The sequence below is a fragment of the Rousettus aegyptiacus genome, unplaced genomic scaffold (assembly GCF_014176215.1).
Source record: "Rousettus aegyptiacus isolate mRouAeg1 unplaced genomic scaffold, mRouAeg1.p scaffold_m13_p_1, whole genome shotgun sequence".
NCBI lineage: Eukaryota > Metazoa > Chordata > Mammalia > Chiroptera > Pteropodidae > Rousettus > Rousettus aegyptiacus.
Window position 1 is genome coordinate 171,961,998 of NW_023416284.1, and position 15,230 is coordinate 171,977,227.

Genomic DNA, 15,230 nt, shown 5'->3' on the forward strand with positions numbered 1-15,230 from the left:
TTTTGGAAGAAAGTTTTTGAGTGAATTTCTTATGATGAGTACAAGGTACAGATAGAGAAGATAACTTTCTTTTTAAAATATGAAAGGCATTATCATGTGATTATATGATCCAGATACTTCTAGAAAAATTTTTTTGCCACAGAACCAAAAGTCTTAGAATTAAGCTAAGTTTTTGGTCCTGAAATGGAACATTGAACTAGACGAAGTATATGACAGGAATAAAAAGTGTAGTAGAGGGGGGTATGCTAGCCAAAGGATGGAGTGAAGCGAAGAAATAAATGATGGAAAATGAGACTTCTGGCCCCTGCTGCCATGAGCAGCACGCATTAAACACTTGCTCGTTGAATGGATGAGTCATAAGAATATTCTGACTTAATTTGTATCGTTATCATTGAGTGGCCTGGGAAGCAGGAAATTCGTCAGCATAAAGTACATTGTAGTACTTGAATGCAGAATGTAGGGACACATGTGTAAATATCATTGAAAACTGGCAAACTATTTTTGTGTGTTTCAGAAGAAAAATGCATTTTTAAATGTATAATTAGTACACAATTATTAATCTTACTTTTATCCACTATTAATATTTTATTCTCTGAATTGTTTTTGGAAGAATCTAGGGTTTTTTGTTTTTTTTTTAAAGTTCTGGCATTAAATAAAATCCTCACAAGAGAATCATATTACCTGTAATTCCACTATTCCAAAACAATTTTTTTATTTGTTCATTTTCCTTAAGCCTTTTTTCAGATACCTATCTATTTTCACTTATTGTATTCTTAGAGCATATTGCAATTTGGCATTTTTTTCTACATAATATTTTTAAAGTATAACTAGTTCTTATCAATTTTGTTAATAGTTTTAAGAGCTGCGTAGTTAAGTCATAGTCTTCTCTTTTGTTGAACATTTAGGTTTTTTGACATGTTTTTTAATATTATCGACAAAAATGTAGTAGTGAACATACTCTTTTTATATTATGGATAGTACAGTAGTACAAATCTTTTGTGAATTGTTTCTTTATGAGAAATTTCCAGTTGTGAAATTTTGAAGATAAAAGATTTTTATGAATCTTAAGAAATTGCCACATTACTTTTTGAAAATATATGTATATACTTTAACCGAGTGTAAAATACAACAGTTTCACCATCTGATTAATGTAGGACTATTTTAGTTTTATTAATTCACTAACCTTAAAATTCAGCATTTATGCTTTAGAATTCTCTCAAATTCTATAACCACAATGTGAACTCCTATTCCTGGAAAGGTAACCTGCTGTGATAGTAGGGGGTGGAAGTTAAATTTAAATTTGTGTGCATCTGCATACAAAGCAGCAGCGATTCACAGAAACTTTCCAGCTAATTTTTTTGCAAGCAGTCTTCCCATAAGAATTGATGTTTGTGCGGGGAACAGAAATTTCTTGTATGCTTGTCTGTTCCCTCCTGTCTAGAAACTATCTTATGAGCTTATCAAGGTCGATATGTTGGTGGTTGATAACAATTCTTCACTTAGTATCAGTTCTTCCATTTCTAAAATCCTAAAGTAGAATTAAAAACCTTGTAGTTTTTTAATGTATATTATCTGTAAAAGAGCATATAGTTTTACTTCAGGCCTAATTGTTTTCAAAATTGTTACTTATTTGTTCAGGCATTCAGATATGCCCTTCTTACGCTTCCTCTAATTTATTCATCATACTTTTCCTACTACTAAAGTTCTTTCTGAGCTTTCCTACAATTTCTTCTTATAGAGCCATACCACCTTCGTCATTTAAATTGGTTCTCTGGCACATCCTTAAAGCGTTATGGATTGTTTAGGCTACTCTAAGGATAAATTTCTTATCATTATTTATTGTAATCTATGTTTTTTCCCCATCCTTAAAAATGATTTCACTTACGATCTATGCATAGACTGAATACCTTACCTTAGTTATGGTTCATCGATAGTTCTAGTACCTTTACCTGACTGCTTATAATATGTATTGATATCAGCTTGTATGATGTAGATTATGCCTTTCTAGAGGATAGGGATCAAATCCATGTAAGATCTTGTCTGACTTAGTAAACATTTGATCTTGTCCAAAACATCCACGGAAACATTTGGTCCTCCCTCAAAGGTCCTTGATATTTGGGCATATTTGGTGCCATCTAAAACATCCATTGAGACATTTGGTCCATGATTTGTTAAAAAGGGTTATTATCGACCGTACAGCCACAACACATTTGTTGGACCAATAAAACATTTTTATTAGCCAAAAGTATAAATAAATGTCATGGGTCATTTTAACCCAAAGACATTTTTGACAGAAACAGACATCAAGGACCATTGATATAGTTTGAAAACATTTCATGGACATTTTCGATAGGACCAAATTTCAACAGCTTTTTAGCATTGACCAAATTTCAAGGACCTTTTGGTTTTGGTGTGGACCAGATGTCTCCGTGGTTGTTTTGTACAGGACCAAATATCCTGCAAGGTCTTGTATGCAGTAAATGAGTTTGGAAACTATGCAGTGTTCTCTCATACTTGGCATCATACTTATAACATTGTGAACCTTATATTCAGTCCATTTAATTATAAATTAATTCCACATTGCAAAGACTATATTGAAGATTTTAGATTTCATTTTGAACAATACTTAATTGTTAACAGTTAAATTCTCTTATTTGTATTCATAGGAGAAAGAATCCAAAGTAATGGACTAACATGAATTAGTGTTGTGTCCTCACACATGTATCCTAAACAACATACTGTAAACACTATAATACATCAAAATCCAAAAGCATAATTTTTGTAGAATTTTTATCATTAGATAGGTCTACCAAATTCTTTGTCTTACTGACTATTGAGCAGTAGGTTTAGTGGTAAGTAAGATGTATATTTGACCAGCACTTTTTGGGATACCTAGCCAAAGCAGGGGAGCACAGAGGCAAATTGGCATTCTGTATCCCAGAGGAGCTCGCAACATAAGGGAAAGGAGAAAATAATGACAACTGAGCGTGGAAAATGCTGAAGAGGGATGAGGGGGGTGCTGAGGAGTACAGGAAGGGCATCAGCTCATTCAGGGTGGGTGGGCCAGAAAAGGTTTTCCTGAGGAGATAATGATTAGACTCAAGTTTAAAGGAGAAATAAGAATTACCCAAACAGAAATTGAGGGGAAGTTCGTCTCAGGCAGTGAACAGCTTGTACAAATGCTATTGTAATAATAGAAGCTGCAGGTTATTAGGGCTAGAACTAAAGGAATTATGGAAATGAAATGGAGGAGACATGTTCTCGAGATCCTAATAGAGGGAACAGGATGTGTCTACACGATCTGGGGCTGTGTCCTGTGTTACTGTGTATTCCCTGACTGGCCATGTTGCAGCCACGCTGGCGTTTCAGTTTCTCAGGTACGCCAAGCTCATTCCTGACTCGGGGTCTTCGCAGTGGTTATTCCTGCTGCCTTAGAATGTACATCTCTTTCCCCCAAGCCCAAGATCTTCGAATGGCTGGCTTTTCTTCATTCCCGTCCAGCTCATCTGTCATTACCTCAGGCCATTCCTGACCACTCAGTCGTACAGTTACCCCTCAAGCTCCTCCCTCACAGGCAGCCCATCTCTCTATCTTGTTTTATTTTCCTCAGAACACTTATCATGGTGTGCTTACTGTTTGTCTAGACTAGACATGAGAGCAGTGTTTTATTTTTAGGGATACAAGTGCTCAAAAAATTAATCCAGGGAATGAATGGGTAGTGTTATGGAACCAAGTTGAGCAAATTGGTTATACAAATGACTTTCTGAGTAGAAGCTCCTCCTTTCAGTAAAGAATGCTTCTTACAGAAGCAGCTTCAGCCAGAGCTATTAAGGGTGCCTGGGGAAGTTAATCAGAAGTAGAAAGCATATATACTTCCCTGAAGTGTCTAGCCTCTTAAAAAGGAGTTTCAAAATTAGGAAATGTCCAAATTAACACCTTCCTAACCTGATATCTTCAAAAATAAGGGTCTTGGGGAACAACTAACATCATTAATAGGAGTTCTACTTAAATTCCACTTAAAGTAATGGAATAAAAATTACCTCTAGACCTTATAATAACATAAAAAAGGCCAACTTTTATTTTAAAAAATAGATTCTCCACCTCCATAAATCACATATTACGTTGAAATAGTATAGCTCTCTAGAACTTTTAATGTAATTCTAAATGCCACCAAAGACTTGAATATTATAATTTCACTGTCTGGTGTTAAAATATTTAACTTTATTATTTTGTTTATGACTAATTTCTTCTTCTAAAATAATTATTTCATTACTATTTACTCATCAAGGTTTGAGGCATTATAATGAAAAAGATCAAACCTGTTGGAGTTAACAGGTCAGGTGATTATTGCTTGGCAAACTTAGATGATTTTTTAAAAACAGCACATAAAAGGAAAAAAATATATATGCATGCATTTATTGCTGGATTTGGGAAACTTTATTATGAAAACTGTTACTTTGGTATTTCTTTCAAACTGATTCTTATCCATAATTATTTTTTAATTGCATATTTTTTCTCCTAACTTTGAGAAAGTACAGTTAACTTACAAGGCCACTGAACACTTAGTTGCCTTTTGAAAATAAACCTAATTTTAGTGGTCTTATTTAATACTATGTTAACAGTTAAACTGTCTAATAACTGGTCATCTACCTGGCATTCTCAGTAGCTCCATGGAAATTTAATTCTGTAATGTCTGGCTCAGCATCTACCTATTCATGCTTCTTATATTAACAATAGTTGTTTTTTTTTTTTAAGTTGGCTCTATGCAAAAACACACTTATCAGACTAGTCTTAAAATAGTACATATAAAGTACCTCACCTGAGCTTTCCACACTGTACAAGTTGTTGGACTCCTCACCCTTCTTCCCTAGTATTTTATTTCAGTTGTATGCTATATTTCAAAGTACAGAAGAGAGGAGATATATTCTGTTTATTCAATATATGTGACAAAAAGTGGAAGAAAATCAAATATTCTTTTCTGACCACATTCATAATAATCACAGTATGGTAGGAAATTGAAACAATGAATGTATGGGGTTAGTTCTCTTCAGGAAAAAATTTAAGCTCTGGTTACTGTCACTTAGTTGAAACAGTAATATTACCCAAATTAGATTAGTGGTAAAAAAAAAAAAAAAAAAAAAAAAAAAAAAATCCTAAATGATAAGAAAGTAGGCAGTGATTAGGATAACATACATTTCTACATTTCTATTAATTCCTTCATTTACCTGCGAAGTACTGTTTTGGATATAACAATGAACAAAACTGACAAATGCCTTGCCCTTATGGAGCTTACATTTTCATGAGAAAAACAACAAGCAAAGCAAATTAATTTTAGCAACAAATGCTAGGAAAAAAACATAAAGCAGATACATGAGATGTAGTTTTAAATAAGAAAATATCGTACACATAACCACATATATACACATTATTTGAGATACTGTAAATAGATAAAATGTTTAAATATAAAAACAATTGAGTTATTTGACCTAATATTTATATTTACTTATAAATTATATACTTACAGTACTATTACTTCTCTAAGTAAGTTTCAGTAGAGTTTATTGTTTTAGATAAAAATAAATATAATTGAGAAGTTTTCATTTTTTTTCCTACATATCACAAGAAGGAAAGTTTTCACAATGAGTGAGAATGATTATTTTATGACGATGACAACAGTCGGTAATTCTTACTTTGCCTGTATTGTGTGCCCAGTATTGACCCCAGGGATTCACATATGTTAATTCAGTAATTGTAGGATGATAGGTACTTATCACTCTATCTCCATTTTGTAGTTGCAGAAGCTAGTTACAGAGAGGTTAGCTTGTCCAAGATCATGCAGAAAGTAAAACTAGAGCTCAGATTTAAAATTGCAGGCCATTTAGTTCCAGAACTAGCACTTTTAACTATTACATGTCATTACATATTGCTCATACTAGGTGTGAAGAGGAGGAAGATAGATATACCGCCGTAAAGTAAGCATTAAGAAACTACCTAAAAAGCACAAGTGAAAAGGGTTAAGGAAATCATATATAGAATATATATGATTTTTAAATCATCTGTATAAATGTACCACAAATAACTTCCCCACCAACAAATGAGAAGACACATATGGCAGATCAAGAACTAATTTCCTTACAGTGCAAAGAACTCTTACGAACCAATTAAAAAATGATTACTAATCCGGCAAAAACATGGACAAAAAACATGAATATGCAAGTCAAAGATAAAGAAATACATAAACCAAAACATGAAAGGATACTTAGTGTTTTCTCATTTGCATATTCAGATATGCAGTTTTAAGAAGTGAGTCTAGATAAATCATTAAATTTAATAATGGCTAATGGGGAGATAGAGTTGTAGGACTAATTAGACCTGGCAAGCTGGCAGTCGATAGGTGTGCATGGGAGCTGTGGGTTGAGGGCATCCAGCCAAGTTTCCATGAGAGAATGAAGCCCTGCAGGAAATCATTCGGGTGACTATTTTCTCAGTTTTCTCCAGGGTGTTTGTAGCTAGTACATTTTTGTTGCATCAGTGAGAAGTTAATTCATTACATACAATGGATGCCTCAGGGCATTAACATTCTCTCTTGCAACTTCTCTTGAGAGGGCTTGGTTATTAGTATTGGAAATAAAGGCAGTCCATTTAAGAGACTTCTCAGCAGAAGCCCACAGAGAATTTTTTGACAACTGTATAAAGAAGATAAAGGAAAAAATTTTAGGGACCAACAGGAGGTATAAGATTCAAGTGTGGTCAGTATTCATTCTTATTATAGGTTAATTTTCAGGAATTCACCTGTCTTAATGCAGTTTAAAAATCCACATGCAAATATTCAATTAATTGATGCATAAAAATGTTAGCATTTAAGATTTGATTATTTCACTAAATAAAAATTTTATGCTATAGCAAGAAAATAGTCTCCACCATACTATTTGTAAACCTTACTATGCATTTTATTTCCAGGGAACCTTTTATTATTTTATCAGGAGGTTTGTCATATGATACTGTAGGAAGAAGACCTTGCCTCACAGTTATGCATGGGAAAAGTACTGCTGTACTAGAAATGGACTATTCAATTGTTGATTTTCTGACACTGTGTGAAACACCGTACCCCAATGGTAAGCTCTGCACCTTTAAAACTCACTCACTCTCTATAAACGTCTATTATAGAGAACAAAGAATATGTTACCTAGATAGTTTCCTTGCACTCATTCTTCTGGGAAAAGATGCTACCTTCATAACTTTGCAGATTTTATTTCAGAAGTTAATTTTATTGAATATACTTTATCTGTTTAATATTATATTTTAGTAGTAAGTACCTTTGAAAGATAAAACTGTCCACATCAAGAAACATTTTAAAATTCTATAAAATGCTAATGTATTAGTCAAGGTTCTCCAGAAAAAGCACAATCACTGGTAGATAGATCTAGATAGAATTTAAGGACTTGGTTCATGCAATTGTGAGAACTGATAAATATAAAATTTATAATGCAGTCCTGCAGACTGAAAATTCAAGGAAGAGTTGAAAGTCACAGCCTTCAGTCTGAATTCTGAAGGCTGGAAACTTAGGGAGGTTTCTGTGTTAGCTTCTTGAGGCAGAATTGCTTCTTTTTCAAAAAACCTCAGTCTTTGCTCTTTGGGCAAAGATTAGTTGATTGGATGAGGCCCAACCACATTATCAAGGATAATCCACTTTACTCATCATCTATGGATTTAAATGTCAATCACATCTAAAAAATACCTTCACAGCAATAGCTAGATTTTTGTTTGACCAAACTCAGCACCATAATCTAACCAACTTGACACATAAAATTAACCATCACAACTGGCATATAATATTTCATGAAGAATTTAAATCTGGATCTTTCTTCATTTGAAGCTAATTGAGATGTAAAGATTTCATGTATTTTGTAGTTAGCAGGAACATATAAAATAACTAAGAAAGAGATCATAATATTATAAAGTACTCCATTGAGTGTCTATAAGCTTCAATAATGAGTATTGTTCTTATGTCTATTCAGATTTAAAATTTGGATTGTTCATGTCCTGCCTCATAATTTGCAATACCACAGAAGCTACTGTGAGCTTCTCGTCTTACTTATTTTTACTAAACTGAAATAGTTTTGTAAGAGTTATTATGTACATTTATCTCATTTAAAACACACTAGCCTTAAATTACACAAGAAGAGAATATTAAATACCTGAGAGAATGAAATAAAATGAAATGAAAACCAAGCAAAAAATGTTCATTTAATTTGCTGTCCTCTTGTATATTTGAAACTATTGTTCATGTATTATTTTCCAATTCCAGATTTTCAAGAACCCTATGCCGTGGTGGTTCTTCTAGAAAAGGATTTAGTACTTATAGACCTTGCACAAAATGGGTAAGACATAAAAATTGGTAAGCGTTTATTTTCATATGTGGTGAAAAAGTATTCTTTTTAGCATAGGGTGGGCAGTTTCATTTCTTAGAAAACTCTATGTTTATACCTATAACCTTGACCTCTTTTTAGAGCTCCAGGTGCACATTTCTGATTACCTGCAAAAGTTCTCTATTATGCTGATCAAATAGAATTTCTATTTTTTAAGTCAAATTTTATGGAATTTCTGAAATTTTATATGATTCAACCTGATACTTGCAAGATACCTTTGGGGCACACAAAATCAGCAGGCCCAGTGTCGATCCCATCACAGTTTACCTATAGACAAGCTCTTGTAGTTTCTCCAGCAAATTCTCTCTGTCATAGTGTGTCATGAACACCATTGTCAGATTAATCTTACATGCAGCACCAATCTTGTTTCCTCTCCTTAAACCACTCTAGTTCTCTATTGTGTGTGTGTGTGTGTGTGTTTTAATTAAAAAACACTTTCTCAGCCTGCTACTCTACACAGTAGGAATTCAGGGTACCTTTCCAACCTGTTTTCTCACTTGTCTTCTTGCAGATACCTTAATCCCTAGAAAAACTGAGTTGGGTGTAAAAAACAAACATCACACTTATATGTTCTTTCTTGTATAGTTCTCAGCAGCTGAAACATTACACTTGCTTCACTGCTGTCAAAAATCCATATAACTTTCAAAGTCAGCCTACTTTTCCTCTTCTAGATTTTCCTATCATCTCGTAACCAGATATAGCATATCTCATTTGTTAATTTCCACCATAACTCCTTTGTAACTTTTTATGCCTTTGCCACGTTCTGCTTTTTCTAACATCGATAATACTGTTTACTAATATGCTTCCTTACACTATGTTTACTTAAAAATTCTTTGAATAGAAGAACATTGTATTATCTATTTGTATCTCCTGAGAGATAATTATTAAATATGATTTTCATTGAGTTTACCCATTCAGTATTTCAGTATTTCTCAATTGGGGGCCAATATCATCCTTCAGGAGATATTTGGCTTTGTCTCTGCACTTATGAGAGGAGACAATGCTACTGCCATCTAGTGGCTGCGAACAGGGATGCTGCTAAACATCCACAGTGCCACAGGCCAATTGCCCACAATAATTATCTGATCCAAAATGTGCATCGTACTGAAATTGGGAAACCACAAAGTAAAAGAGAACAGTATTATTTCCCTTATTTCAAGGCATTTTTAAATTCATATCAACTTAGTATGTGCTACTTGTAATAATCAATTGGTTTTGTTTTGCTTTGTTTTGTTTGAAAATAATAATACCATTGTGGAACGAAGAATTTTGAAATGTTATTTCTAAATAACAGTCATAGAATAATTTATTCTTAATGCAATTATATATTTTTTACCTAGGTAAGTTTTCAAATAGTGAGTCTTTTCACATATGTTTTGTACTAAGATATATTTAAGTTAAAGAAAATACTGTGTAAGTAACCTGTGACTAGGCATTTTATTTAGCAAATGTATCAGTTAAATGTGTAATGCTAGTAGAATAATTGAGCTAAGGGATATAAACTGCTTATAAAGAGAAAAAAGTTGCTATTTTAAATGCATGTCTTTGTTTTTGTTTTGTCATCTATTTTTTTATGTGTGGTTGAGGAGGGATGACAGTTGGGTCATTTTGAAGTGTAGAAAGGACTTCTCTGAATATTTTCTCCTCTTTTTAATTATTATCAATAGTGCGATGATCAATACATCTAATTTTTGCAGATTAACCATTCTGAACTTTTTAGACTTTTTAAAGCTAGTTTCTGGTTCTCCAGATATTTGAAAGTAACCATTCTCAATTCCAAACACTTTAGAACCAGAAAAGAAATATCATTGTATATTTCATTAGGATTTTAATTAATTTTATGATTTTCAAAAGCATTTTTTGCTTTATTTAAATAATTTCATATCTAGAAAATATTTACCATGGAGTTTTATTTACATTAATACTAAAACAGAGCATTTCTAGATTCAATATTGCACTAGGCATTGCACTGATGGAGAAAAAAAGAATTGAAAATTTGTACTAGCTCAACTGATACAAGGATTAGGTATCTGTTCATTGAGAACATTATAGCATAATGGTTAAGAACACAGTTTTAATTCTCCTTATTTTAGTTGGCATGCCTTTAGCACATTACTCTAAGTCTTTGTTCTTCAGTAAAATGCCTGTATTATAAGTTTAATGCAGGAAAATATATTAGATAAATATATATAAAGCATTTGTCTCATGTAGAACATGGTATGTAGTTCCAACTGCAGCTTTTCTGTTTACTATTCTAATTGTGCAATTGTCATTATAAAAGTTGTCTTTTTTTACATATTTGCATAAATTAAATCTGTTGAATCTCTGTGGTGGAAGGTATGTAATTTCTAAAATTTCGTAGAGAAGAGCATACTGTCCTAAGAGTTAAGATATGAATTTAGATAGTATGTTACATGAATCTTCAAAAGGTGTTAACTTGAAAGTAATCAAGCTTGAAAACTTTTTTCTTTTCAAAGCTATAAATATTTTAAGACGATTTTATTCATGTATTAATCATAGGTAATAATTTGTTAAAGTAATAAATATTTTTCTTTTCCTGTTTTTAAAGATATCCTATATTTGAAAATCCCTACCCTTTGAGTATACATGAATCCCCTGTTACATGTTGCGAATATTTTGCTGATTGTCCTGTGGACCTTATTCCTGCACTTTATTCTGTTGGAGCTAGACAGAAACGTCAAGGCTACAGCAAAAAGGTATTGAAGATGAGTTTTCATATTTAATGTTACATCAATACATTAGTATTTGATATTCATCACCTTGGAATGTTTGATAATATCGATACCTTTTCTAGAGAAAATATATAGAAAATTCTTTTTGGAAGCAAAATATCTTTTAAAAGTTTTGCTAATCAACTTGTTTACTGTTGTTATGTATGCGAAGATGTGTGGCATGCTTGGAAGTTGCTTTATATAGTAATCTCTTCTTACAGGAATGGCCCATCAATGGAGGTAATTGGGGCTTGGGTGCTCAGAGTTACCCAGAAATAATTATTACAGGGTAAGTAGAAGTTTCTACCAAATAAATCAAGTCAATAATAGCTAATAATTAAGACTACATGAACATAAAGCAGATAATGCTTTCCTTTATGTCAATATAATAAGAAATAAGTTATTGCCTAGAACATGCCAGTTTATTCTAAATTTTATCTTTTTCCTCGTTTTGGTGACTACCTTTTTAAATAGCTTTATACTTCAAATAAGGGAAAAAATGTAAATTTTTTTTATCACGTTCTTAACTCATTTGCTTTTCACAGGCATGCTGATGGGTCAGTTAAGTTCTGGGATGCTTCTGCAAGTAAGTATTTTGGATATTATTTGCTATGTTATAGAATCATTGCTTTTATACAACCTGTATCAAAATTTAATTTGAAATTTGGAGGCTATGCATTTAATACCTATTTATCAAATGTGTGCGTTTAGGATTTTTAATAGATTAAAGATATTCTTCAGGATACTCAGTAAATCAAGAAGAGTTCTCAATAGAAGTACTCGAATCCTTCAAAATTTCTTTAAATCTTCTTTTCCTAAATCAGAGAGGAGAAGAGGGAATATGTTTCAAATCAACAAATTTGTAGAATACAAACATATGCTAAAATTTATTCTAAAATTAAGTCACAAAATTTATGTTGTCTTTTTGAAATATATATTTTTCTATTATATAACCACTATACTATATATGTATATATAGTGATTAATAACAGTAAGGAAAGAATTCTTTAAATGGTAAATATTTGCAAAACATACATAGAAAGCATTCAGAATCCAGTTAAATCGGGATGTTTTATATTTCATCCTGGTGACTTTTGTAGAGAAAAAGATTAAAAAATCATTTTAGAAAGCAAAATATGTTCTTTATTTTTATTAAATTTATACTTTTTTTTTACAAAACTGTTTGTTACTCTTTTTGATTATATAAATTCATGATGATGGTGATTATTTTTAAAAAAATAAATATAATGAATGTACTTTATTTTGGTCAATGAGTACAGTGAGTGCATTATCTAAAAGTATAAGAGAGAAATGTAGACCTAGGAATAAAATGTGGTTCAAATAAATATAGGCTATTTCCTTACATAGTTTGACTAAGTATTATGTTTGTTCATTTTGTATTAAATTATCTAACGTGTATTTTTTGTAGTAACTCTACAAGTATTATATAAACTAAAGACAGCTAAAGTTTTTGAAAAGTCAAGAAACAAAGATGACAGGCCGAACACAGACATCGTAGATGAAGATCCGTATGCCATTCAGATCATCTCCTGGTGTCCGGAAAGTAGAATGCTGTGCATAGCTGGAGTTTCAGCTCACGTCATTATTTACAGATTCAGCAAACAAGAAGTGATTACAGAAGTCATTCCGGTAATAGTCTATTCGTTATTGTCAATGTCAGATGTCTGACATTTAAAAGTTTTTATGTTATTCAGAAGATTATTTGCAGTCAGTGTTGTAAAGAATTTTTAAAAAACGCCTCAGTATTTATATTGCCATCTATTTTTTTTAATGTAAAAATAGCATCTTTTTATGCATATCTTCTTACTGAACATTTAAATCTTTAAATACATTGTGTAAGTTTTATTTGAAGAAAGCTAATATGAGTCTGAGCGTATTCTAATTTGGTATCGATAGGAGTGCCATAAATTCTAAAATTATAATGCGTGTGCGAGACTACTCACACACGTACACATCATTTTTAAAAAGCTGAGTCAGAAGCAACATCGTTTTTCTTTGCTAAATCCTTACCTTTAGAAATCTTGCTGAATTTTTACCTTTAAAAATGTTTTTTTCCACCAAAGTGTCCATATGTATATGTGTCGAAACTGTAATAAAATAAGCAGTAGATACTGGTGTAGTTAAGCTGCCTTACTTTTATGACAGATGCTTGAAGTTCGATTGTTGTATGAGATAAATGACGTGGAGACCCCAGAGGGTGAACAGGCGCCACCTTTGCCGACACCAGTGGGGGGCGCCAATCCGCAGCCCATTCCTCCCCAGTCTCACCCCTCCACCAGTAGCAGTTCCTCTGATGGGCTTCGCGATAATGTCCCTTGTTTAAAGTAAGTTGTAAAAAGATACAGATGTTTTGGGAATTGTCTTTTAGATAAATTGTGAGCATTAGTGAAGCTACAGCAACAGTTTTCTATAGTGGAGTAAAAAGGCATAAGAACATCTCTTTCTGTGTTTTGCTGTGATTGATCCAACTTATTTTTCTGTAGCATCAAGAGGAATATGACTGCATTTCATGACTTTGCCCATAAAGTCCTAAGATCTGATCTTTGAACATACGAGTAGACCAGCATGGAGCTTTCCTCTGTATCTATAGCTCAGTCTTCTGAACCCATTGATGTTTTTTAGTCTGAATTTATATGTGGACGAAATATATGTTTAGACTGCTTTTTGCCATTCCAAAATTTTTTTTTTTTTTTAGATTTTAGATATTCACTTGTTTTGTAGTCATTTTCTTATATTTTTCTTGTATTATTATTTAAATGCCTTTATTATACTCTTCCAGATTTGAATACGTTTTGCTTTCATACAGGAATAAATTGGATAAAGTTTTTCTTTTTATGTCCAATTTTTATTTCATGGGTCGATTTTCAACGAGCATGGGCCTTGAATATGTCAAAAAAATAAAACGAGGGAAGAGTTAAAATCATTGAAGAATTCCATAAAGACTGTGATTAAAAGTATTACACTTACAGAGAAGTCAGGGTAATGACCGAAAAGTGGTTGTGGAAAATGTCAAAGAAATTCAGTAGAAGAGGTGAGGGCAAGAGCTGGACTGTAGAGTAGACTCACGGTAGGGAGGGTAATAAGAGGACAATATGCATTTGTTAAAAAAAACCGGCTTTGCACTGCTTTGCTCTAGACCTGCTAGAATCCCTGCTGTTGGCGAATAGTTCAACAATGGCTGTGGAGAATGTCTGTGTAGCCACGAGTACATTCACCCTGAGGACAGGGCAGATAGTTTATATCAGAATTATTTAAAATGTAAAGATTTAAAAAAATCTTCTGTATATGCTTACTTAAATTTGAGATTTTGTGTTCTGTGCCAGTGGTTGTCAAATGGGGATGATTTTGCTCCTTAGGATACATTTGGCAGTGTCGGAAGATACTAGTTGTTAGACCGGGGAGAATGGGGTGCATTCGAGGCCAGGGGTGATGCCCCACCACAAATAATGACCTAGTTCAAATGCCAGTGGTGCCGAACGTGAGAAACTGATCTGATCTAAAGATTTTAGCACCAAAGTTAAGCAGCTGCATTTCTCAGAAAGACCTCAAATTTCTCCTCTTCCCTTTCCTGTCTTCCCCTTGCCTGCCTCCCCTCTCAACCCCACCCCGCCTTCTTTCTCATACATATATACAAACCTCCTTTTTGCTAGAATGAGACTTGGAAGTATAAAATTCTGTATTCTTCCCTTTTGTTACTTATTCAGCGTACTTTAAATTTGTAATATTTCCATTAATGCCCTTTCTTCTGATTTTAATGTGTATTTCTCCAGTTTTTTAATTTTTATAAACATTTGAAATACAATTTTTCTTTGAGGTTTTCTTAGTAACGTTTTTTGAGATTTTTGTCTAGAATACACATATCGTATTTACTAGTGACTTTTTTTTATCACAATTTTTTTCCTTTTATTAATCTTTAGGTAAAAATATATATTTATTGATATCACATGATTTGGGGGCTAAAATTAGTCCCAAAACTAATTTTTAAAAATAATAAATAGAACTAAATAGATTTTAAATAAGAACTGATACCAAGATTCTTTTTTTATTT

At 32.5% G+C, this 15,230-nt stretch overlaps 1 protein-coding gene across 5 annotated transcripts in view; it reads left to right on the forward strand.

Moving 5' to 3' along the window:
- Window positions 1-15,230, forward strand: part of STXBP5 (syntaxin binding protein 5) — a 155,530-nt gene that overhangs the window by 82,529 nt on the left and 57,771 nt on the right. For all 5 annotated transcript variants that reach the window (XM_036222443.1, XM_036222456.1, XM_036222461.1 and 2 more), the window contains exons 10-16: window positions 6,961-7,115; window positions 8,309-8,381; window positions 10,999-11,146; window positions 11,383-11,450; window positions 11,707-11,747; window positions 12,591-12,811; window positions 13,328-13,506. In XM_036222443.1, coding sequence (XP_036078336.1) covers window positions 6,961-7,115; window positions 8,309-8,381; window positions 10,999-11,146; window positions 11,383-11,450; window positions 11,707-11,747; window positions 12,591-12,811; window positions 13,328-13,506 — 885 coding nt within the window. The remainder of the gene's footprint in view (window positions 1-6,960; window positions 7,116-8,308; window positions 8,382-10,998; window positions 11,147-11,382; window positions 11,451-11,706; window positions 11,748-12,590; window positions 12,812-13,327; window positions 13,507-15,230) is intronic.